The 26,934-nt window shown below is 38.6% G+C and overlaps 2 protein-coding genes across 3 annotated transcripts in view; both read right to left on the minus strand.

Annotated features, from left to right (window-relative positions):
• Nucleotides 1–2,919: 2,919 nt before the first annotated feature.
• On the minus strand, nt 2,920–16,523 carry hpgd (15-hydroxyprostaglandin dehydrogenase). The gene is made up of 7 exons (XM_020639599.3): nt 16,254–16,523; nt 13,890–14,013; nt 11,126–11,232; nt 8,663–8,759; nt 4,288–4,364; nt 4,046–4,209; nt 2,920–3,509 (listed from the first exon to the last, which is right to left on the minus strand). Exons 1-7 carry the CDS (start codon nt 16,344–16,346, stop codon nt 3,386–3,388), a joined length of 786 nt encoding a protein of 261 aa, XP_020495255.1. The 5' UTR covers nt 16,347–16,523; the 3' UTR covers nt 2,920–3,385.
• Nucleotides 16,524–17,351: 828 nt separating this feature from the next.
• Nucleotides 17,352–26,934, minus strand: part of glra3 (glycine receptor, alpha 3) — a 60,201-nt gene continuing 50,618 nt past the window's right edge. For both annotated transcript variants that reach the window (XM_065950610.1, XM_029278403.2), the window contains one exon: nt 17,352–26,032. In XM_065950610.1, coding sequence (XP_065806682.1) covers nt 25,703–26,032 — 330 coding nt within the window. In that variant the 3' untranslated portion in view covers nt 17,352–25,702. The remainder of the gene's footprint in view (nt 26,033–26,934) is intronic.

Below are 26,934 nucleotides of genomic sequence, written 5' to 3' on the forward strand. Positions count from 1 at the left end.
TGAATTAAATGTATCAACTCTGACTGTGACTCATTTGAAGGAGTGTATTCTGCATGTTTCACTCAATAAACCAGTTGGATGAGAAGACTGAAGCCACTGTCATATATTTAAGCCAACAGAGGATTAGCTTATTCTAGTGTGGATTAGCCTAAAGACTATAAACAAAGGAACCCAGCATGCCTGGCTCTAATAAATAAAATAATAAAAACCTGCTGTACTTCTGCCTGCTTTTCTAAAGCACACTGCTCGTGTTTTGTCTTGTTTGATCTGGACACAGTTTGTCACTAGGTTGAATCTTTAGTGTTTTCCTGAGCAGTTCCATCAAGCAGTGACTGCGAGGTGTCCGGCTAATCAACTAGCTTTAATGCCTGAAAGTCTACAAAGACTAATGCTCTAGTAGCTGATATCATGATTAACCCTTTAATGTCTGTTTAGAGTTTACTTTTGACCACATTAAGTACCAGCTGAGCTCAAAACAGATCCATGCAAACTTCAGTGGTCAAATAAGTTTTCTTGAAGTACTTTATTTAGTTATTAGTCACAAGAGACGGCAAAACATAAAAATGATAAGTTTAGAAACCAAGAAGAATGAATTTTGTTGTTTCCACTTCCAACAGAAAAAAGAGATAGTGACATAGATTAAGTGATTAGGTTAACAGAAATACCATTTTCTATGAGGTTTCACTATATATATATAACCCCCCCCTAAAAAAAACCCACTTAACAGCTTTATCAGATTAAAAAACATCTTATCTCTGTGTCTCTGATAAGGATTTATAAGTGACAATTTTCAGTTTTGACAACAAGAGCCAAACTGCTAGTGTTGAGATAGATTAAGTTCATTCTTGTGTACCTCCAAATTAATCAAACTTTTCAATGATTTCTGTATAACATCACAATAGGTCTAACAAACACTTCAATTTAATCATCCTTTTATAAATCATAGTTTTATCATTTTGACTTCCGTCTTACCTCTGGTGGGGCAAACAGATACTTTCCCCCCTTGAGTCTAGTGTTAAAGTTTTGTTCACCTTAAGAGTGCAGGTTCATACGGCTTCCTCGAGAGATAGAGAGAGAGAGAGAGAGAGAGACGGTTTGGAAAGAGGCCAACAATTTAAACCTTGTGAAAAGATGGAGTTGTTTGGGGAAGTGACAAGGAATGTCAACCCTGAGCAAAGCCTGAATCACAGCTCACAGCTTAGCAGAATTCATGTAAAGACACATTTGACTGTAAATTGGATTGCTGCATATAACAGCTTTATGTTCATTCTTTGGCTGTAAGGAAGTCACAGAGCAGTTTATTAACTAAAATCTAGCTTAATTCATCTTTTGAATATACTGATTCTGAAACGAAATGCCAAGTCATTTAATGATGTAAAGTCTACTATATTTATACTTTTTCACTGCCGGTTTTCTTTGTTATTTTTCTACCATAATGTTTGATTTAAGAATTTTTGGAAGTGTAATATTTGTGCTGCGTTCAGGGACTGCGGCGTGTTTACTGCTGCACTCAGCCAAACAGGAAGTGCACCAAGTGTGCGTGTATACATCACTTTCAGGGACACACATCCTGATTTACATCAGCTGATCAGAGACAAAGGTTTGTTGTTCCTGATTGGTGAGAGGCTGATTTTGGGGGTTTACTGTTTGAGTTTAGGGAGTCTCCTGTAAATGATCGACGTTAAAGCCATGAAATGGACTTAAGTTAACATAAATAAACTAGGAATAGTTCTGGTCCTTTCTGATTGAAAAGACTGTACAGTAGAATAAAACCATAGTACCAAAAGAGAGTTAAAAATCAGTCAATGGGTTGTTTCAGTGTCTGCAAAGCCACAGTCTAAATACAAAGCAATATGAAAACTAGATGCTTTCATTGTGATCACCCTCAGAAATAAAGCATGCGTTATAATCTTTGTCCTGTATTTATAGATCATCAGATTAAAGAAATAAATATGTTCCTGTAAACTGCAAAATCGTCAGGTTCTTGGAAAAGTTGATAGTGTTGAGGTATTGTTTTATGTCATTTTAACCTAAAAGTCAATTTCATAGTGGATTTACTAAGAAAATTTAACCAGTTAAAAACTGGGCTGAATGTGCCTCCAACTGTAAAGAGAGTGAAGAAAAAGAGGACACTTTCCTTTTTAAAACATTGTTTCATGTAAGAATTAAGCGTCTTGCTATAGCTATAGCTAATGTTACTGTAAGTAGGGAAGACACTTTTTACAGCAAGAAGAGGGCACATTGAGGGTGGGAACAAGAAGCAGAAAGGATTAAAACATTTAAGCAGACTGAAGGTAGGACACAGAGGACCAAACAAAACACTTCACTCAATAAACAAACAGCCTACAGGACTGTGTGAGCAGTGCGGAATAGAGGAATCAGTGGAGCTGTTTGTTTTTTACACAGTTTAATGCTTTTCCTTTGGTTATTTCAAACTGAATGTAAGCATTCGGCTACTTCCTAGCTACATTAAAAGGTTCCCCAACTACCCTAAAAGGTTCCCTAACTACCCCTTAAGCCAAGTCAAAGCCTATCAGCTGTGTTTTAAAGAGTTGCAGTCTTGATATGTTACGCTTGCTAATGTCTGAATAAAGTGCATTACAGTAGTTGAGTTTAGAAGAAATACAAATGCATGGATGAATTTTTCTAAGAAGGCAGGAGAAAGGAAGGACCTGATTTAGGTTAATTGTCTCAGTTCAACAAAGCAGCATCACTTTTGACACCCGGGTATCAAAAGAAAGGTCTGAGTCAAAGACAGGTGATGACAGGATAATGCCCTTGGAGGTGTCACTTATTAGGATTTTATGAAGTCTGCACACTGGCCTCTGTTCCTTATGGCGTTCATTACGTTCATGAATTCATAATAACTGACACTTTGAGGGCATTTTCCCTTGTTTTATTTGAAAAAAGAGACCAAGATTTTCACACTATATTTTATTATTATTTTTAAACACAAATCATAAAAAACAGCTGTTAAATAATCACTGTTACATTTTCTATAATAACAAAGAAGATGCATAGTGAATCAGTCGAGTCTGAGGTGGATGAAACGGGCCCGCAAAATATTCCCTTGAACTCAAACCTCAGTCAAAAGGATCTATAGCTTTTGTGTGTCAAAGGTTTAAATATTCGCTGTGGAAAACTCTTAAATGTATGATTCTTTAAATATGACTTTCAGATATCATGAGACATACAGGTGTTTACATAATGAGGCATTGTTGAGCAGTTCTTCCAGTAGAATCCAGACAAAGCTCTGATTTAGTTCTTGTAAAAAAAAAAACTCCTACAGCAGTCAGATGTGATCCTGATCCAGTCTGTGCTCCGCTGCAGTAAGAATAATGTGTGTTTCTCCTCAGCAGCAGTGTGGAGTCCAGCATGTTGGGTCTCAGGCAGACATGGGTTCGTACGTGTGGAAGTGGATTCCCTTTGAGCAGGTGATCTTCATCACCGCTCCGTTCAGAGAGGAGTCCATGATCAGCCTCATCATGCCCTCTGCTATCAATGATGGCCTGAGGACAAACGCACAGAGGATTCATGATAAGATGAGGCACACATACACAACCACATTTTATAATGATCTCATTCAAATTGCAAGCTTGACATACACCTCCAATTGAAAAGAATAGATTCATAACGTCCATTCCACTGGAGTGAAATCAAAACTGGATGCCAGGAAGAAGCTGAGTGTTTCAAGGCCCCTCATTTGTTACTACAATTGTTTGGAGAGACACTAATCAGATCACTAAATCTGACATTTAACCTTAAAAGAACCATTTGTTAGCGCATTAGTTTCCATATGACTTTTAAATGGGTCCATAATTGACTAAATGAACACCATGCTGCATGTATTGAAGAAGACTGGAAACTAGACATTGAGACAATACACTCTTTGTGAAATGATTTACTGAGGAAATAAATTAAGTGAGAAGTAGGCTCATTTCCCAAACACTTATTTTTGCAGCCAGTGCAGCAAATTTAGGGTCAAGTCAAAAGGATCTGACTGCCGAAGAAGAAATATAATCCATTAAATCATGAGCGAACTTACTGTAACACTCCAAACTTGGTCATGCTGCGTTTGAAATCATCCTTGAACTTGACAAATTTTCCCATGTTGTCCTCGTCTTCCACCGAGTGCAGCAGAGGGGTGTCCACGAAGGCGGGACACAGGACGTTGATCCTGACACCGTACTCGCCGTGAGAGGACGCGTCCTGTGAGAACAAAGATTAGCTCCATGCAGTAAATCCTTTATTGTCCTATATTTCAGCTACTCTGCGGATTTGTCTTACCGCCATCGCTCTGGTGAAGCCAATGACTCCATGTTTGGTTGCAGTGTAGACGGGCTGATGAGGAGAATGCAGGAAAGCTGAATTATAAAGAACAAGAGGAGACAGAAAGACAAATATGTTATCAGCAGAAAGACAGTAGAGAAATCAGAGAGCCTGATAAATGACATTTTCTCCTTTTAATCTAAGTTTGGGCTTAGTATGAAAAAGCTGCACAGTAAAGTAAAGTCTAAGTTTACCTGAAAGAGAATTTTGGCATCATTTATTTTGATTTCCAGTAAATAATAATCATGAATGTAGAAATACATTCCTCTGTGTGTGCTATATTGCTCTGTGAGCAGCTTCTGTCTTTGCTTTGTTCTGCTGCGTTTTTTCCTCTGTAAACTCAGCTCAATAAAAAATGGATGAATACTCAGTCAGCTGAAACACTGAAACATCTCCATGTCCATATCATGCTCTGTACTCATATTTAAGGGGAAACGTGTATGCTGTTTGAGGTGTAGTTTCTCTTGCTGAGGTTATATTTTTTTGCTGCAATACCACTGATGGCCACCGGGGTAACCCACCTGCAAAACTCAGCAGTGGAATAGTATGCAAGTGTTAATAAAACATTCATGTCCACATCTGAGAGAGACAGAGAACTTAAGGAATATATTTCTCCAATTCCAAAGAATGATTTTCTTTGTTCCTCTCATCGAGGTGCATTGCACATTTCAGTAAAACGTCGACATGCTTTATATAAAAAAAAACTTCAATCACGTGTTCACTTGACCTCCAATTATACTCCTTTCCCTTTGTTCCTTTGATGCAGCTTCTCAGTAATTTCTGTTTTTTTTTTGAGAGTCCATTCAGCAGTTTTTGGCTATCATTATTTCTGAGTATGGCTAAATTCACAGCAGGCCGATAAGTGCAAGCACATTGTGGATGATGAAATTGACAATTCCGCCCCAGGGATAAGTTTCAGGATTTTGGAAAAGCTGAATTCCTCTTAAATTAAAAAAAAACAAAAAAAACTTGTCAAAACATCTGTTTCAAGGCTTCATGGGGAAACTTAAATCACAAAGATGAAGAAAAAAAGACAAACCTAGGATTATTGCCTCGTGCTTAAAAGCCTCTGCCAACCCTTTAAACAACAAGCAGCCTTATAGTGCTAAAGTACATTTGTATTTATTCATTCAATTCAGTTCATTAGTAAAGGGACCATGTACGATATTAAGCCAAAATGTTGCTATTTGGTGCATTGAAGAGTTAGCTCAAAGCTAATTTTCAATTGCAGTCTGTTGGCACATACTTTAAATTAAACTTAAATATCACACAAAAAAAACACATGAACCACATTACTAACGACCAAACTTTTCTACTTTGAGTGACAGAGAGCTTGACACAAAGTCTGCAAGTAGCCCCCTAATTTAAAATATGCAACCACAAATTATACCCTCAGTTGCAACTTGCAGTGGAGATTGTTTCATGATATGATTTTTGACATATGATGATGATGAAGTAAAAAAAGAAGGAAAAGAAAACAGAACAAGGCTCAAAACACTTGTGTGATTTGAATCTACAACCAAAAGATAAATAAACACACACGCACACACACACGCACACACACACAGAAAACAATATGCTTGGCCGTGTCTGGACAAGTCCTTTTTTGTTATTGGAATGGAAAATACAGAATCACTGCATCCACACACACTGCATACACACGCATACACACACACACACTGCATACACACACATACACACACACACACTGCATACACACGCATACACACACACACACACTGCATACACACGCATACACACACACACACACTGCATACACACGCATACACACACACACACTGCATACACACACATACACACACACACACTGCATACACACGCATACACACACACACACACTGCATACACACGCATACACACACACACACACTGCATACACAGACACACACTGCATACACACAGACACACACTGCATACACACGCATACACACACACTGCATACACACGCATATACACACACAGACACACACACTGCATACACACATACACGCATACACACGCATACACACACACACTGCATACACACGCATATACACACACAGACACACACACTGCATACACACGCATACACACACACACTGCATACACACGGATACACACACACAGACACACACACTGCATACACACACACAGACACACACATTGCATACACACACACACTGCATACACACGCATACACACACACACACACACACACACACACACACACGCATACACACACACACACTGCATACATACTGCATACACACGCATACACACACACACATTGCATACACACGCATACACACACACACACACACACACACACACACACACACACACACACACATACACACACACACACACACACTGCATACACACGCATAAACACACAAACATACAGTGATGTTATCAGAAGGTTGAGAACTTTATAATAATCTCCATATGTTTGGTGTTACTAGGAGCTGAACTGTTCCTGATCTGCAAGACGATATGAGGGAGACAGGAGCTCAGACAGTCCTCTGGAATCTAAAACCAAGAACACACAGCTGTGAAAGAAACACTCAGACTAAAATAATAGCCTTCCTGAAAATCCACACAGCTCCAAATTTCCTGCAAACTTAGTGATATATTAGATGATCTATGACTCGGATGCTGACACATCTGGCTGGAGATGTTCTGCCTGATAGGTTTATGGCTGGGTGGCCAATCTTGACAAATGCTTTCTGTTTAAAATGTTCTTTTGTTTTGTGTCTTTTCATGTTGTATAATTATGAATCTTTGTAGTATTTGTCAGAAACTCTGTTAATTGTGCTGCTGCCTGTCTTGAAAAATAGATTAGAAAAAAATATATAATCTTTTAAAATTAATTTTATGCTTTTCATCACAGGTTCTTTCTTACTAGCTTTTACCAAAAGTAATACCATAACATTTAACATTTAAGAGATTTTCTAGCTCAACGAGTTTGTTTGTTTTCCTGGTTAAATAAAGGCTACTTTTGTTGTTGATGCAGAAACAAGCTGAAAATAAACTAAGAAAATATATATATCCTGCTTTTTTCGTATGGTACTGTATCAGCAAACGTTCCCATGAGGCGTGTGTACCGCTCTGTCAAGACTAATATTTACAGTCTATGGACTAACCACACTGTTAAAGTGTTGTAAATAGTTTCTCAACGGGTAAAGTGGTTAAATCTGGAACACGGCTCTACCTGAGGCGCTGATACGTTTAGTGTCGTTGACAAGTCATTAATCTGCGAGAGTGAGAGTTGAGAGAACTTCTGCTTTGGCACTTTGACTGGCAATACCAAAAATAGATCAATAACAACATAGCTGCTTATTGGTGCAATTGGTAATGTGACTCTGCAAGAATAATCACCACAGTATAATGAAGAATAATGAAGCTTTGTGTGTCTCCTCAGATTATAGGTTTTGCATACCTGGACTGAAAGTCTTGGCCCAGAAAGACTATGTAAACCAAAAAAAGGCAGGTGTTGTATTTTGAACAGGCATTTTCAACTTGTGTGTGAAAGCAAGAGAGAAGGTGGTGGACAGCAGCGAACATGTTGCAGAGGAAATATTCTGTGTGTAAAAAGGATGAGCTGCTGAAGCTGAAAAAAAATATTTGATTACGATGAAAATTCCAAAACAGGAAACCCTGAAAAAAATGCAAATGAAAAACACTGCACATCACATCAACACTTGAATAAACGTGGCTGCAGTGGAGTGTTTACACACGATGATGACTTTGCATCTTGTCTTGCAGAATGTTTTGGAGAAGAATGGGCTTATTCTTAACAGCAATGGAAGTGACTATCCTGATCCAGTAATTCCTGTTCTAGTTACAGTCTGCCAACTTTTTATGAATGTTTTTTTTTCTTGTGTTTCCAAAAAAACCACACACACTAAAGGATAAGGGGAACTGTTCTCATAAGCTTGAGAAATTGATCTCCTGGGACATTTTGACCTAAATTTACATGCGTCTCTGTATAGATCAATTAGCTATAAATACAGTTTTGAGACATTTACTCAAGAGATGAATAAAAAGCAATGTTCAAGTTTCTCCCTTCTTCTTCCTGTTTTAAGTGCAAAAATAACTGATTTTGTCAATGAGGTTTTGCAGCTTTGAGGAGGACGCTCCTCTTCAACAAAAAGGTACATTTCTGTAAGACACGTTTATGAAATGATGTTGAACCTAAATAAGTACAAATATGACCCTGATTTAAAAATACCAGAAATCTTGTTCAAGTTTAGAGCCTCATAATGTTTTCAATTGTATACGTTAATCATTTTGACATTTGTTGTGTTGAGAAGTTATTGATCATATGTTTTACCTGCCATAGAAGAAACATTAATTATTGTGCCTCCTTCCTTGCCGTACTCTTTACTCATGTGTTCCAGGCCCAGGTAGGTCCCTTTGATAACAGAAGTCTGCAAAGACAAAGATACAACATAGTCACTAAAGTAATGGCCCAAAACTGCAGCAGCACGCAAACAGGAAGTGAAACTGAAAGTAAAGAATGTGTGAAACCACTGATAGGTGAAGAACATCTGCACAGTCAGCTCAAACAAAGAATAATATCTGAAAAAACTTATTTGAAGTCCTGACACAAACAAAAAGGCTTACAAGTGCAACAAGATGTGTAACTAATGCAAAAAAGATATTCATGCAATCAGCACAAAGGTCAGTCAAGATGAAGTATGCTGCCAAAGATGTCCCAGAATTCATAAAGAAAGAGCTAAGAGTGCCAGAGTTTTTGTTAACAGGAATGTCTGGTATTTCAAACCTGGGCCCTACTTCATATTTTAGGGTTTAAATTCCTTAAAAATTCAAGATTTATTTAAAAGACATTTTTTTGGCCTTTGCCTTTGGTAGAAGAGAGAGCGCTAGAGACACAGGACATGTGGGGAGGAAAGAGTGGGAGAAGATATGCACCAAATGGTGCCAGCCAATGAAATTTGTCCTCTAAAAGTTTTTGTTCTTCACATTGACTGTATCTAAAGATGGTCGACTTGTCTCTACCTCCTCCTGTTGTACAAATGAGAATGAGGACAACTACACAATGCATGGTATTACAAAGAGAAAAAAAGGTGGAAACCTAAGATAGAGCCCTGAGGGAATGCAGCTGATAACATCTTTTGATGAGGAGGAATTTCCTTTTAGAAAAAATCTCGAAAACCAACCAACCAACAAACAAACAAACAAACAGAGACAGACAAAATCACAACTTGTACATGTTGCATTCAGCACTAACCCACAGTGAAAAGTGTAACTACTACTGTTCTGTTTTTCAGCACCTGGACAACTGTGTAAACTAAAGTGAACTCTGCTTTGTTGAGTCATGGGGTTATGAGCACACTTAAGAGACAGGACATGTTTTTGCACTGCATGAGGCTTAGCATGCCTGCTAGGTTTCTACTCAGCAGGAATGTAGTAGTAAGGGCCTGGGGCTTGGTGGTGTCATGAAGGGCTAAGGGGGAGGTCTCTTCATGTAATGAAGGAGTCTGAGGAAGGGGGGTTGCTCTCGGAATAGCATGAGCTGAGGGTCCTTTAAGGGAGCTGCAACATTAAAGGTCAACAAAAAGTGAACCCACTGCAGCACAAACACTTCAAAAGGTCATAACATTAACCATCAGATTCAAATTATTAAAACACAATTACATTCAACTGAGTGCAATTCATATGACTATATATTCAAGGGGCAATAAAACTGTAAATAAAACACTTTTTGGTTTATTTAGGTGGAAAAGGGGTGTATTATATTATTCACAACGACTACTTTAAAGCCGTATATGCACAGCAAGTTATCTATTTGTTGACTTTCTGAGCTGAAACCCTCACTGCATGCTCCATGTGTTAATTGTGATACAATGCTGATTAGAAATCATGTTATGACTACCTGACTGCTAAGATATTGCATGATTTTATCTTATTTTCATCAAGATGCAACCTCTACCTAGACTCATCAGTTCAAATATGTTTAACTCAATATTTTTTTAGAAATGGACTAGCAATAGGGCATACCACATGGCTTGGTTAAATGTCCACTACTTATTCATCTTCACAACAAGGAATATCATCAACTACAAGCAATCATTTAAATTGTTTTTCTTTTCTTTTTTTTCATCTTGACTTAAAATGCACCTTTCAGCCATGCCCAAAAGTGAAAACTTTTCCTCTGACTCAAATGTTCTCCGAGAACAAGACAACAAATCACTCTTTTTACTTTCTCTGTAAAACACAAAGGACATTGGGTATGCATTAACAATTTATCAGAAGTAACTTTATTTTGAAATGTATTCAAATGAAAACAGTTCATATCTTCATGTTATTTCCTTGGCTATCATTTTGAATAAAGCATATAATAGTCAAACATATCCCTCTACACATGCCATAGGCTATCCTACCTGAGAAACAACATATTCCATTGTCCTATTTTGTGGTGTAAAATTAATCTTACGGAGGTTAATAAAACCTTATATGCAGTAAAAAATATCTTGTTTTGCAGTGAAATCAGTGTTTTAGCAGAAGGTGTAAACACTTGCAAGGAACAACAAGTCACAAACTGTTTAGGAGCTGCACCCCTAAAGATCGGATCCTAAAATCGCCCCTGCTCCCAGGAGTCTTGGGGGGTTCAGATTTCATACAAACTAATTTGTGCAAAAACCCCAGATCACATACACAATGAGCTAAAGATAGATGGTGTTTTCATGATGTACAGTTAAGAATTGACTTATCTGTGATTTATTATTTCTGGCTGTATTAATAAACCTGACTTTAAAAAAAAAAATCTCACCAGGTTGACTTGGATGGTCTTCTCCCAGTTCTTCTCATTGTTGATGCCGGCGTTGTTGATGACGATGTCCAGGCGTCCAAACTTGTCCACTGTTGCCTGGAATGCATCTGTTCAACACAAACACAAAGCCATCATGACATGTCTTAGCACATTGACACAGTGTTTACAGAAAAGAAAATACTTCATTGTCTCAAAATACAGAAATATGTCTTTGACTTGCGTGTGCACATGTACACTATTTAAACAATATCAACATATCTGTGCTAGATTCTTTTTGGTACTCATGAGAAAGACAAAGACCATTTTCAGAGTGGAAAATGTCACGGTTTAGAGAAGCGGAGCTGGAATGGAATTTAATGAGTGTGCACTGAAAGAGAAAGGTGAGAAGCCCATTTCTAAAACAGCCCTAATATCATTCTTTGCTTTTTATGTTCATGATACAGAAGTGTATCTATGACAGGCCCTGATAAAATCACCACTTAATTTGAGCTCTAATCAGTACACCTGTTTTCAAAGTTGAATTCCCGACAATGTCCGCCGGGCATTCAGGGCAATGTTTGAACTAGCACCATCACATTTGTACCACAAAGTTGGAGATTTGATCTGAACTATTGAAAATACTTGGCACCTGGAAAGACCACACAAGGGTGACAGGACTTGTCAGTATTGATAATAATGTAGATTGAAATCAATACAAAACATAGTTGTTTTGTTATATTAAGGCAGGTACTGTGTTGCTGCAGGAGGATTTGTGTGTGGGGCAGCTGGTCTCTTTAAATCATTTTCCAAGTAGATTACGTAAAGGCATTGGGGGAAGCAGGAGGTTGTAGATGCTTTGACTGATTTTCTGTTTTGTGTTTTATGTCTGTAACTTTGTTGAAATGTGCTGCTGCCTGTCTTGACCAAGACCACTAAATGAGATTCTTAATCTCAACGAGGCTTTTCCGGTTAAATAAACAAAAAGACATCATCAGCAAAAGTTGAGAGGAAGGTGAGACCAGTAAATAACAGTAAACAGACATCAGAGAGAAAGTACAAAGCAGCTATATGTGTAACTTCAGCGCAGCTTGCTCACTCTGTGCATGTTTCATACAGGGCTCTGGCTACTTGTAGTCCATTTAATGTCCAGATCAAATGATTCAGACATTTGTGCTAAAACAAGCTGCTTCCCTGAGTATTGTTTGGAATAGTTCGGGAGTGTAGTGCATGCGTGAAAAGGACAAGCAAAGGTGGTATTTATATTTTTGTGTTTCTTACAATGTTAGTCCACTAAACAGACTACAGCTTGCATATTTGGGGAAAAAATGTCTGTGCTCCCCCAACAATGAGGAGGATCAGTTTCCTGCAGAGTTCAAGCCCATGTGTTTTGTTTCTTTGTGTAAGTTGCCAACTGACTTAAGACATGCTGACAGTTTGTATTCAGTGCAGACGGTGTGACTGAAGGGACAAATGTTGTGCTCCAGGAAGTTGTTTATCTCTGTGTGCGAGCGGTCGGACATAAACAGCAAAAGGGAAAAACCAAGGAGGTAAAACCCACATGTGTCATCACCTGCTGCATTCCTCACCTGGAAACCTGCGATTACAAACACACACATAGCTGCTTTGAGCAGCCTCATCTGCAGGTAATGCACATATTTGCACGTACAGAGATGCCCCCCCCCCCCCCCACACACACACACACACACACACACACTAACACACACACACACACACACACACACTTTCATTGGCACCATGCAGACTAACACTTTGCGTCCACATAAACAGCAGCACTATCACTCAGCTATCACAGCATTCCTAAGCCGTTAGCCTGCAGGGATCTTCAGTGTCTCTTCAGTGTCAGACAATGAGACCTTGTTCCTCTCTCACCATTAGATACACTGACTCACTTATACACACTTTATGTACTTCTTTTTGTCGTTCTCACCTCAACACATACACATCAACACAAACACAACAGCACTGACTGACATGCAGAGAAGAAGAAGAAGGCATGTGAAAAGCAGCACTATAATGGAGGACTGGGCCAAAAAAGTAGCTCATTAGGATTGTCTTTTGGTTATGATCAACTCACTGCTCCTCAGCCCAACCAAAGAGTGTGGAAGAAACACAGGACTTTAATTTGAAAAGGCAAAATTCTGTGTTTTACCATTTGTAATGACCTGTTTGGATTTTTTAGGATATGAGAAGGCCTCTACGTAAAATTCTGCTCCCAGTAGAAACCTTGGGAATGGTGACCTGAAGTAATCCTAGCCTGAAGCCAGGTTAACATCAGTGTTGGTTGTCTGTCAATCCATCCATTTGCCGAAACTGCTTATCCCACTCGGGGTCTGGAGGTGGCTGGAGCTGATCTGTCATTAGCGCCTGGTTTCCTTAGGCTAATGTCATTCTGTAGACACTCTTTAAACTGGCAGGATTATAAAATCATATATCCTGATGAATATAATTATTAAGTATGGAACTGAAAATTTGACTGTATTTACATAAACAGTCATGTCTTTTCGGCCAGATTCAGAGTGACACAGACGCTTTCCAGGAAAAGTTTCAAATGTGTTCCAAAAGTCACCCTTTGTAGGCTTTTTAAAAAGTCACTTCCTCATTTATTACTAGCAAGTATAACATGAGCAGGCCTTTTTTAAACATGCTGTACAAGGCGTTCTGATATTAGGCAGACATCAAACTGACTGATTTAAATCCCTTTGTTTCACTAAAGCAGTTTGTGTGAGTTAGCTGTGTTTTCTGACAGTCTCTTGGACAGGTTTACCTCTCAAAGCGTCTCCATTGGACACATCACAGGGGATAAAGGTGCAGTTTCCCTCTCCAAACTCAGCATCCAGCTGTGCCTTGCATTGTTCTCCGCAGGTCGCGTTTAAGTCGACAACGGCCACCTGAACAAAACAAAAGAAAGTATATTCATACACAGAGACGACAGAGCAAGAGGAAGTCAAGGGTGCAATAATCTGTCATCAATATGTGTAGAAAGTTGATGGAAGGCAATTGCGGTGTACTTTTTACTTCATCTTTCAGACCCCATGTGGTTTGGGTTTATCAGGAAGTGTCTGCGAGCAGCTACATTTATACCACAGTCAGTTTATATAGTGTGAAACAAGTTCTCAGAGATTTCCTTCCTTTTTTGCCTTTCTTACGGTTGATATGTATGTTTCCTTTCTTCTGTTTAACTTCAAGAAATAATGTTGTTTTATATCATATCATTGTTGAAATAGATTATAGGTTACATAGTGTACTTCTACGATTTATCATAGCGATAAAATGTATAAGGGGAAGTCTTAGACGTGGGCCCTATGATTAATGTTTTTTCTTCTTTTTAACATTTAGGGGTCTAATTTCTTTTACAGTATGTAGTAAAACTTTTTGAAATGTTCTGCAGATTGCCTCAGCTGGCAGCTGTGAAACAGGTTTGGCTTGTTCCAGAGCTTTGAGGCTTAAATTGCAAACACTCTGTCAAGCTGAGTTTTCAGCTGTGCCTCAGGAAAACATAAAATACCTTTGCTAAGGACCTAGAGCTGCGTACTGGCTTCCACAGTATGTGACAAGGGCGTCAGATATGTAGTGGGGAGAGGAAAGAATAGTCTTTTATTTTGAAACATGCAGTACTACGAGCCAGTGTAAAGAGGCTAAGATGGTCATAATGTGGTCAATTTTCTTGGCTCTGGTTAAAAGTCTAACATCTGAATTCTGTACAGTCTGGAGCCAATCAACAGATTTTTGTTTGAGGCAGGTGAAGAGGCAGATGGAGGTATGTAATAAGGTCCCTGTGCATTTTAAGGATAAAATCCTACTGCTCCATCCTACTTAGCAATGTTTCTAAGATGATAAAAACAGGACAGCACTGGTTTTGTTGTGTGTTGCTCAAAGCTTAAGTAGCTATCAAACCAAACTCCCAGTCAAGTGTGCTTCGAGTAAAGCTACAGAAAATTGTGTGACATCCAGTTTTTTATATCTTATAGTTATGTCGTGAACTCTGCACGCCAGGATCAGTGTTGTTAACTGGCAGGTAGATCTGACTGTCATCAGCATAGAAGAAGTTAACAGCATGTCTATGGCAAATATTTCCCAGTGTGAATGTACAGAGAAAATAGAATGGGTCCCAAAACTAAGCCCTGAAGGAGACCATACTTTACAGGCGCAAAAGATGACATGTGGTTACCAGTAGCAACAGAGAACCTCCTGTTACACTCCCCATATCTGTTTAATAGGTATGAGGAGAACCACTGTATCATAGCCCCCCAAAATACTCAATCCATCCCAAAACCAGTCATGCAAATTGATGTAAACCACCGTGTCATGTTGACCTCTTTGTTTGAGTAAAGCATACACATTTTGATGTTATGTGACTGTCTGTTTGTATTAACTCTTTTCAATTGTTAATTGTGAAGCACTTTGTGGCATCTGTTCTTGAAATGTGCTATATAAATAAACTTGACTTACTTACATAGTTTAAATCAAAACCTGCTGCTGCAATCAATTTCTTTAAAGCCTTTGGACTCCATTGACATAATTAGATATTATACCTTACAGAAAACGCGAGTTGTTGCCTATAGCTGCTTGGATTGTTTGTGTTAAAGTGTGGAATTTAAATAGTTAGTTTGGATCGGACACAGTATTTGTGTATTGCACAATAAAGCTTAATAATCCATCGGCAGCTATACACCAATATCACTCTGATTCTCTAAGGTAAAAGTTTTCTTTTTGTTAAGGTAGTGTATAGTGGCTTTGAAGACAATGTTAATGTTATGTCTGGCTCTAAAAAAAGGCCCTTACTGAAATAAAATCTGGTGGTGATACTTTCCATAATGTATTTGTTTAGAAGAAGAATCAGGTATCTTTGTGTGGAGATTTGAAGATTCTAGTAGACTGAGTCCATGCAAGATGAGTAAATAAAACCACAGCAGACAGTTTCGGTCCACTGACAGTCAAAGCACTCAGATCAAAACATGTTCAGCCAAGCCAGTTGTACAAGAGTTATGCAGAGTCAATCAGTTACTTGAACACAAAGCAGGAGAGCTTAAACACTCAACGTTTATATGATATTTCAAAGTGCTAAAGTAACTGTGAAAACAGGGAAAACTTCTTATTGTGAAATGAGAGCAGACTGAGCAGCACTGACCTTAGCTGAGCTCTGTAGGAGTGACTGGACCGCCGCTCTTCCGATACCCTGCGCCCCCCCTGTCACCAGAGCCACCTTCCCACTCAGAGACATGATCCCAGACCAGCTGCAAAACACCCAACACGCGTCCTCCTTCTGTCCCCCTCGCACACTGTGTGTTCCCTCTCTCACTCTTCACTCAGTGTGTCACTCTGTTTTCTTCTGCTCTGTGTACTCATGCACCTATCTGCTCTCTGAAACTCAAGCTTTCTCACCCCTGTGTGTGTTTTCACTCTTTTAGCTGAGCTGTCTTTTCCCTCCCTACTCCCCCCCCCCCTTTCTCATAGCTTATCAGTCTATACAAACAAAGAGAGAAAGAGAGAGAGAGTCACACCGACTAAGTAAACTCTGCAGGATAATAATTACAGGTTTTATCCAGCTTGTTGTACCTGCCCTCCTGCCTGCCCTTACTTCCTTTTCATCCCCTCCTCCCTCTTTTTCTGCACTCCTTTGCTCCTCTTCATCTACCCATCCGAGCTCTTCACTTGGTCACTTTAAATAAATACCTAAATATCTTAAAGAAGGCTGGGACAGCTGTTTATAAAGCTGTCAGTCTCACACTCTCCTCTGTACCTTTTTCATGTTGACCGTGTGTCTTCTGTGTAATTGCTGTTACACAACATGCAGCCCTGTTCAGTGATATGTTTCACCCACGGTCAGGTCTCTGCATGTTCACACTGTGCTGAAATGAATGGAAACCAATATCTGCTAACCACTAAACCAGGCATGCAATAATACCTGTTTGCTCCTTTATGTAAACTCAAACCACAGTGGCTTCCAGTAAAATCCGCGCAGTGATCTTTTCCTAAAAAATGTAGAGATGTTTATGTTTATAAATAAATGACTATTTATACACTGCATAGTTGTCCCTCCTCCTCCTCCTCCTCCTCCTCCCTTCCTTCCCTTGCCTTCTTATCTGACATCCTTCCTCCATCCTCGACCAGGAATCTGGAGATGTCACCTTCAGTTCATAAGGTGGACAAATACTTAAAAATGATGCATATTGTGTCGAGCGATGTGCAGAATGATACCGATGAAGACAAAAGCCTGACACTAAAGTTTAAGAAGTGGCAACCAAGTTTATTGCAATACAATATAATCTAAATTAGACAATGTAAAATATGCACATCCTATGTTACAAAAAATTCTATGTGTGCTCTCAACTCAACACGCTTGAGGGGTTTGCCGCATTCTCACTGTTAAATCGAAATCTTCTGTCAACATACAAATATGTAACACGTTATGTGACCTTTAACTCTGACAGAAAACGTAAATGTGTGTGTAATGTGACAATTTGTTCAAAACATGAGTAAAAAAAAGAGAGAAAATGGTTGATAAACAGAATTTGGTCCAGCTACAATATGACTTCTTCCGACGTTCTTGTGACTAATATTCTATATAATTAAGAGAACCAAAACTTCAATAAAACATTCGCTACAAATCCACACACTTTCACCACATTTGTAACACAAAGAAAGTATATGTACAAAGCAAACAAGGCTCAGAGGAATTGTTGAAACCTCATGTGTAAAGAATGTATATTGCAGAAAACAATGATTGAAGTGATTTAGAAATGGTGTCATCACCATAGTTTGTCCAGCAGAGTGAGCGCCAGTCTCATTGTTTACAATCCTCTCAGCACTGTCTGCATCCAGAGCATTAAAGCTGACAGACACTTGTCCACTCTTAAGTTATGTCTTTACTTAAGAAAGCAGCCTTCTGAGTACCTGAATGGTCATATTCAGTATCTGTACTGTTTGTTTCTATTTGTCTGTATTTCCCTAGCCCATGCTAATGTCCTGTTAATGTGTTTGTCTTGATGTGTCATGACTGTGGTTTATGTTTCATGTTCCTCAGAACAGGATGTTTTTAAACTGAGTCATGCCAGTTAAACTGTAACTTAATGTTACTTTTAAACTTTCCTGTATGATAAATGAAATGAAATATTGGTGCAAAATCTAGAAGAGAAGGTCTAGTTGAGTCGCAAAAAGGCTAAATCAGCAGCGTGTCTGTAAAGTGGGATTTTTTGCAGTCTTAACTGGGCAACAGTCTCAGAAATGTCTTACTGATCAGGGTCTTCTACTTAAAAAACTTATTGGGAGAATTGCAGTATAAATCAATGAGGCAACCAATGACCCCAGTGTTTATATGGAAAAGATGACCATTTAATACGTCAGCAAAACATCTTTACCAGAATGAACTGTGAAAACAGCAGAGGTAGCATATCTGCTTCTCTTTCTGACCAGGACAAAAAGAACAGTAAGTCCTTTACAGTTTCATGACTCATATCATCCCGACATTTCCGATTTAAATCTCCTTCTTTCTATATGGAAAGAAAAAAAATCTTTGACTTCAGGGTACATGAGTGTAACTGTCTGTGATGCAGGCATGGACTGGGAATACATAACAGCCCCGGGATTCTGACCCAGCCCAGTCTGATGATCATGATATTATACCACTGATGTTGATTGGATGTTATGTTACAATGTCTCTTCTTTTTTTCAGACTTTTTAATGATGCTGTGGATGTCTTGTGTGAAGCACTTTAAATGGTTTAAATGAGAATTTTTTGGACAAGGTCGCACATCTCGACTGTCGGCCAGTCCACCCCTTTGTGACAGTTAAAAAATGTGTCTGACCAGAATCCCACAGAATTTTAGTTAAGATTATAAAAAACAAAACACACATTAAACACATAACATATTATGTAGTAGGACTACCAGATCATTTTTCATTTTCACCAGTAGATTGATTTAGCCTACATCTATAAGTTGTGCTGTAACGTTTGCAACCTAATCTTTGCTTTTTTGTAACCATAATCAGCAGTTACATCACTCTCTAAAAAGCCAACAAACATAATCGACAAAAACTGTATTTTTATTGTAAAAAAAGTTATTTTTTTCCTCTGCCTCGATATATTAGTTTGTTCATTTTTGTGTGACTGTGTTTTAAATCTTTCGTCCCGAACAATCCCAGCATTTGTGTAACTCATAAAAAACTGGTTAGCCGACAGTATCACCAACCCTCTAGTTCCACTGCAATGATTCAATGTTATTTTTGTTATTGGAGTCAGGTTGCTTTGAAAAGAGTGATATTACAGCTGTCTGTGTTATAATTAAACCCTTTAACAAAAAGTGATTCTTCTGTCGGGATCTGTTAACAATGTTGTCATACACTTAGTATAACCATGTGGGAGATCGAAACACTTTAGTGGACGTTGTTTGATCTGGAAGTTTTGTCTTCAAGAAATCCCCTGGAGAGCAAGTCCAAATTATTTTCTATCAGTATCAGCCGTCATCAAAACCACAAACTGTGTTATATAGTTTACACTTGTAACCCTAACCCTATATACAGAGCTACACCTGTGTTTGCTCTGTATGTCTGAAGTCCATTCAAGAGAAGTCTGGTGAAGAGATAAAAACAAACAAATCTTATTTGAAAGCAGGGTGAAGCAGAGGAGTGAAACTTGCTTTGGTTGGATTCCTCCTCGCAGTGACATTATGTCTACTTCAAAATGTGTAAATGTAACCATGTAAGTCTTTAGGGTGGGGGGTGGGGGGGGAGAGAAACAGAACATCTTTATTAAGGTCTGCTCTATAGTACAACCACTTTCAGCTCTGGGCTAATGTATGGTGTAATTAAAAAGATGATGGTGAAGATGGTCAGTGGATAAACTGCTGTTTTTTGTTCCTCGTTTCATAACTTTGGTCCCTGGCAGACTGTAGAAGAAGTGGACAACACAGGTCTTAAAAGTGAAGTCAATGGACAAGTACTTTAAACCTGAATTTCTTCTAATGGCCAGGGGGGTTAACTCTACTAAATGTGAAACAAAAGTCTATATGAATAAAAGTCTATGAGGGGATGACCCTACATCTCACTGGTCAGTACTCAGTTTCTTAATGACTTTGTACTCTCAGTTCAAAATGTAGACAGCAACTATTTTACTCTGATGCCACGCTCAGGGTGTGAAGCTGAAGTCTGTTATAATGCTGTGATCCGGGTTTGACATTTGTATTAACAAAAGGAATACTTTTTACAAGATTTCAGTACTTCCAACTGATAAGCAACTGTGAGTACAATGGAAAGTACAATTCTGAACATTACGAAATATATTTCAAGGTGAAACAACGTATCCCCAGGTGCTAGCTAACATTTATGTTAAAACTGCACTTTTAACATAAAGAAGCTAACATTATCGTTAGTTATACATGGCCAAAAGTCCAGATTTCAAAGCTCCTGTGGAGAGTTTTAAACTAGTTATGGAATGGACTGAAATAAATACTGATGTCTCTTTATGACCTAAAAAAAGACAATCAACTAGACGATTATTTCTTTGCAGTTATTTCTAATTTGTCCACCAAATGGTTGTGCTGAAGGAATAGCCTTAGTTTACATTTTCACAGCAAAGACTTTTAATGCGTGATTTTGTTTGACATTTAAAAGAAAGCAGGAGAGGATTTCTCATCAGAAAAATAACTCCCACATACAAGATCAGCAAAGAGGTAAGCTTTCTCGACAATGAGCACAAATCAATCAATACAAACAAAAGATCCTGACAGCACCTTTCATTATTTTTTCAGTTCCTGATGGAACTGTGATCAATGATTGGTTGTCCCTATGTTTTTTCCTATCTTAACCTTTTGAAAACCTGGAATCCAGCAGAATTATTATTTTTTCCCCTAAGGAGAGCATCAGAGAAATAAAGACTGGAGATATCATTTTGATCATATTATCAAACAGACACCATCAGAATATGGTGAAAAACAATATGTGAACGACACATGGTTACCATGGTGATGTGAAAATGCATTGCTCTCTATTTGCTTTTATAATTTTTTTGGGAAGGGGGGGTCCATTTTCTCTAAACGCCTTCTTTCAAATCACCATATCACATTTCCATTAGGTGTGCTGCTATACTATTCTACAAATGACCATTTAGAAATGCATCATCATTTATTTCAGTCCAAAGCTAAATCCCTGATAACCAATTGCAGACGCAAGTTTGTCAGCTAGCTCTGTTGCCCTGGATCAGTGTCCACAGTGCAAAAGGAGACAGTTTTCCAGTCCCTGTGTTTTTTTTTCTGTTAACCAGCTTTGCAGGCAAAAACAGTGTGCATGTTTCAGTGATGTTAAAAGAAAACAGGAATTTAAGTTAGAGCCAAGTGGGTTTCCTTGGAAAGGACAATGCTATTTCCACTGAATTGGGTGTACTCTACTATAGGGTCAAAATGTCATCAACTAATAAAAAATTGGCAGCAGACCTGAACTGACTGTATAAGCACAAAACAAAGTATGCCCAGTTTGTTTCAGGTTACTGATTATTGTCGACTGATATTGGAGTTTCGAGGACATGAGACACTTTCCAGCCATCACACACCACATGTCCCCCTCACATTGACCTTTCACTCCACTCAAGATCTCTCTACTTACACACTGGCAATGTGCAGTGTTAACCGCCACTGGCAATATGCAGTATTATCCGTCTTTTTTTCCTTTGCATAATGAAGTATATTAAGGGGAAATATATAATTGCGATACTGGTATGAACTTTTTTTCTCGCTTTGTGGTCTTAACAATCTTGGAGAGCAGGACACATTTTCAGGGCTTAGGGTGTGGCCATTTGTTAACCAGAAAGATCTTCGGAAAGACTGTGTTATCATGTACAGTCAGACACCTTGAGAAGGGAGAATGGAGTTGAGTGATGACATCCAAGAGTGGATTGTTGATATGCTGCACTTGCATACAAATGTATTTTTAATAGAGATTTATTCAAGCTAAATACTTATCAAATTGACTTGCATCAAGGCCAAAGCTCTCCACATGGACTGGTTTCCTGCACTTAACAAAAGCCTTCTGGTACGGCAATGGACAAAAAAAACCCCTGAATACTACCAGCAGACACCAGAACAGTTGCAGACAGATCCTGTTTTCATATACAAAATCTGTTTATAGAGATTAAAGTCTAAATGACTCATGGATACAGAGTTTTAGAATTAATCCTGAAGATTGGTGCTGTTGGCAGCTGTGAAGACGCTGTAGTGGAAGCAAAGTTATCCTTCCTTTTTCCAAAGACTTTAGTAGAGTTTATCCACTAATCATTCTTGTCACTGATTGACAGGCTCAGATTGTTATTCCAGTTATTCCAGTATCTGACAACTTCACAGAAAGTTTCCATACACACATATACCTTTTTTGTTACATCCTTTCATCTGAACCCGGAACAGACCTTTGCATGGCCCTCTTTAAAGAAACAGAAAATCTAACTTGCAGAACATACGAGGTGCTTTGTCCCTTCAGTTGGTAAGTTTGTCTGTATAAAACATGGGCAGAGTCTCAGTGACATCACCCATTGGTGACTGAAGGGATCCAAAATAACCATTTGAAACACCACAGTCACAAAAAATCACAAAACACATGAACCTATCAAGGCCGCGGTAGAATCAAAACTCATGTGACCCTATATGATTAAAATGATTTATCAAGTAAGTCTAGTTGCTTTCAAGAGAGCGATGTACCACCTTAGCCTCTCAGCAGGGATCTGTTCAATAATGTGACTGACACCTGAATAGCAATCTGAGCCTGTTAGCCAAAAACAATGTGTAAGTGGTAGTAATGGCTGCATAGGTTAATACTACCCCTTTGGCAGATGTTTGCTAAATTAGTAAACAGGACCAATTCCACAATGGTTTGGACGTACTGGTCATTTACACATCACAACATGTAAAACTGCTCAAGGTGAAAAAACACCAAAGATGCCCCCAAAGTAAATTTTTGAAAAGGATAACAGTAGACAACAGCAACTAATAAAGACTTTGGTTTAAAGTTGATTTGACCTCTGTGTTTGGCTTAAAACTGTTTTCCTCCAAAACTTTTCACCTTCAGACAAACTGAGTTGAGCCTGAATCAGACGAAACCCGTGTGAATGAATGACAGGGTGGACAGAAAAATACCCAAATAGTTGTTGCATTAGTCACAGTGTGAACAGAGAATCAGTATGGAGATTATACAGTCCTCTTTCTCAATGAAGGCTCAAAAACCAGTCATTAGAAAGAGTGGTTTGATGCCAACAGCTGTGTGTGTGTGTGTGTGTGTGTGTGTGTGTGTGTGTGTGTGTGTGTGTGTGTGTGTGTGTGTGTGTGTGTGTGTGTGTGTGTGTGTGTGTGTGTGTGTGTCATGAGAAGTTCCAGGTGGGGCTGAAAGTGTTCGAGTCAAAAACACACAACATTTTCAGCTGAGCTGTAAGACACAAGTGGGTAAACTGTGTTATTAATGAAAGTGTTCTCCTGTGGTTCCAAATAGTCCACATTTCTTTGAAGAGTCTTTTCTGTCTCCAGTCTGTGTGACAGTACATCGTCTGCTGCTCTTCATAACTGATCGGAGACTTGATGGCAGTCTTTAATCATGGTGGATTTCTGTTATAAAATTCTTCCATACTTCTTGTCTTCATTTTTTCTTGGGCTTTTTGTTTTCCACTGTATGTAAATGGAAAACTTATCCAATCCTCTTTGTTTCTCAGGATTGTCTTTGTCTCTGTCACAGTGTTTGAAGTCTTGAAAAGTCCCAGATTACAGCGAAGGGAAGGCGAGCACAGTGAGAGGACTACATTTCATCTACAGGGAAATTTATCTGATTAAAAGATCTATGGAACGTAAGATGGGTTTAATGGTGTTTTCAACACAACTACAGAACTTGCTGGTGCTCCTGAAGGGATTTGGTGACTAAATTGAAACAATGCTCTTTTTTGTGTTTTGTCTCTCTACAATTTGGAACCCAAAGATGGTAAAAACTGCTAAACAATCTTCAGCCCATGCTTTCTGACTACCATCGCTTTGGTCTCCTGTCTACAAATAGCAAGTGACATAACCTTATGCTCGGAGAAGTGAAGTGGAAGTATCTTAAACCTTAACATTTTGTGGCCAGCGGGGGATGACTCAACTGGTTACATAAAAAAGTCTGATTGCAGAAAAGAGTATGAGAAAATGAGCTTCTCTGATAAATGAATGTCTTTCTAAAGAGTTCATGGTCTAAATCTCAAGTTTTTGTCAATACTTCCATGGTTACACCCTCTAATCTAAAAATAGTTACTTCTGGTTCAGTAAAAGTTAAATGGCAAGGGCAAAAATGTCAATATCCAGGTCCCAGTTGTTCAAAAATAAGTTGATCAGGTTAAAGCTATTATCTAGGATCAAATCTTTAAAGCAGCTTCTTCAAAATAAACATAGAATATTATCCTATCAATAAAATCAGGTAATCCAATCATTGTTTGTTCCTGAACAAAACCTCCTCTTTATTTTGACTTAATTAACTGATCCAAAAGCTGTTGTGGTGGGTGATATAATAGATTTTAATGCACCTCAAAATCAATCGTATATTTACTGTGTGACAGTTGTGCCCCACACTCTAATTAGCTTTAGTTTCCCCAGTCACCAACAAATCAATATTTCAGGGTGCTTTATCAGTTTCTACTTCAGCCTTCTTCCATTCTATGTTGAGTCGGATGTGGCATGTCTCTCTTCTTCTCTGTATAAAAAAAAACTCAACAAGTAATAAATGCTGAGGGGGAATTGGTGGCTCTTTGATAATGTTGGGGTTTGGGTCAGCTCAATCTCTGAATTCATTGGCTATCGTTGATGAATATTCCTCTGGGAACAAAAGCTAACTTCCTGTTATTCTGGTGTACGTAGCAGTTTCTGTTGAATGACTTCTCTTTTCCATGCTGCATTGTTTACAGTCCAATTAGCATCTTGAGAAGCAAGTTTTTATACAGATCAAAGTGAAGTTCAGAGATACCTCTGTCAAAAACACTGTCATTATTGAGTGCTCAGTCATCTGTTTCTGGTCAATCTCAGTCTAACTGTAAAAAAAAAAGGAACCCAGAGGCTTCACTCTGGCTTACTTCAGCTGATTTTCTTGTGATTAACTTGCAGTTTGTCCAAGTAACATCGCGATGCAGATTTGTAAAAAAACAAAAATGCACCTGTCCCTCAAATTTTCAGGAATGCAGTGCATGTGTGAACAGGGCTTTAGACACGTTTTCTGTTTTATCAATCCACTATGTTAATCAATGTTCAACTAATGTTTCTTCTTTCTCTGTGATCTTTTACAGAGCAACCTGCTCATTATTTTATAGATAAAAATATGTGAAAACAAACATCATCTTTCCCGGGTAGAGTTATTAATTTGATGACTTTTGATCCCTTTCTGTGTTTTCCTGTACAAGGTTATTGAGCATCCATCTTTCATCTATGCCTTCAGAAACATGAGGTGAGGGGGGTCCACATGAATGTTCAGGATTAAAGAAGTGTCCTCAAATGAATAGCAGAACAAGAGTGTGTGTGTGTGTGTGTGTGTGTGTGTGTGTGTGTGTGTGTGTGTGTGCACATATTGTATATGAATAAATATTTTTCTTCTCTATCGCTTATGTACATCTTCATGTCGAAGGATCTTATAAAGAACCCAATAGAATATATTGAAGAAGAGAAAGGCGAGAGGGAAGCCGGCCCTCGATACAGTGTCAATCTTTTTGGCTCTGTCAATGAACAACTTCCTCATCTCTTCTGTGCTTTTACCCCCTCCACCTGTTGTCGGTCCAGGTGGATTCTGGGTAGTGTTCGCCGTGGCTCCGGGGGTATTCACCACAGCCACGGTATTGTTGGTGCTGGCCTTCGACTCCTTGCTGTTGCTGGGAGTGGAGGTCACAGCGGCTGTGGAGGTCGGTCTGCTCTCATGTACTTCCCCTTCCTGTTGGGGAGAAAAGGAGGAAGAGGTGGAGGAGGAGGTCAAAGGTCAAACATTAGAAGTGATTCATTATTTTCCCAACATACTACATGTTACCAATGGAACCTTGAGGCACTAAACTATGGTTTGATTGATCTAATGCTTTATTTATAAACCGTATTGGCTTTTTTAAATTTTATTAAGTTAGAAGTTGATATTTTTGTCATCAAATGTATGCTTGGTTTTAAAGTCTTTCAAAAGGAATATTGCCAGTGTCACACCTTAGACCCCCCCACAACATGTTTTTTGGTTGAAATGACTAAAAAACAAACATTTGAAAATCTTCCAAAACTCTTATCGCTGGGCTGTTATTGCTGCAACTTATTTTTTCAAGGACCAATGCACCTGATCAAAGTACTTCCCCTGAACATTTTTTTTTGTCACTGACAGGTTGAAGCCGATATTCTTAGTGTTTGATAACATTATCAAAATGATATCTCAAAATTTATTTTTGGAGAAGCAGCTGTTAAATGACTCTAAGCCGCCAGACACAACTGAAAATCCGTCATTTTATACCCTAAGAACACAGGAGTTGCTGGTCTACTGCTTCCTCAATGGGTTAGTGTGTTAGTGTTTATTGTTGGTTAGTGTGGATCAAACACATTACTTGTGTAATATCTAGAGACAAAATCTCCCCCTTTCCAATAATGGCACGTTCAGTTGAGTAAAATTACTGTTTTTTGACAATGGAGTCTGGTTGGTTTTGCAAGAGCAATATAACTGCTGCATGAAGTGATTCATTCATTAATCCAAAATATGTGTCATTATATGTCATAACTAAACAATGTATTATTAAGGACCTGGCACCCCTTCGATTGTGAAGGCATCTCATTCTCATTGCAGTGAAGAGGTGACATTACAAAGAA

Source organism: Labrus bergylta, chromosome 1 (genome assembly GCF_963930695.1).
Source record: "Labrus bergylta chromosome 1, fLabBer1.1, whole genome shotgun sequence".
Classification (NCBI taxonomy): Eukaryota; Metazoa; Chordata; class Actinopteri; order Labriformes; family Labridae; genus Labrus; species Labrus bergylta.

Bases quoted from the DNA above. Each gene is read 5' to 3' on its own strand.
- hpgd (XM_020639599.3), bottom strand. From the start codon at position 16,346: ATGTCTCTGAGTGGGAAGGTGGCTCTGGTGACAGGGGGGGCGCAGGGT. The intron at 11,233-13,889 runs GTAAACCTGTCC...TGTGTTGAACAG, and splicing joins CAATGGAGACGCTTTGAGAG to ATGCATTCCAGGCAACAGTG. The intron at 3,510-4,045 runs GTAAGTTCGCTC...GTTTGTCCTCAG, and splicing joins ACCAAGTTTGGAGTGTTACA to GCCATCATTGATAGCAGAGG.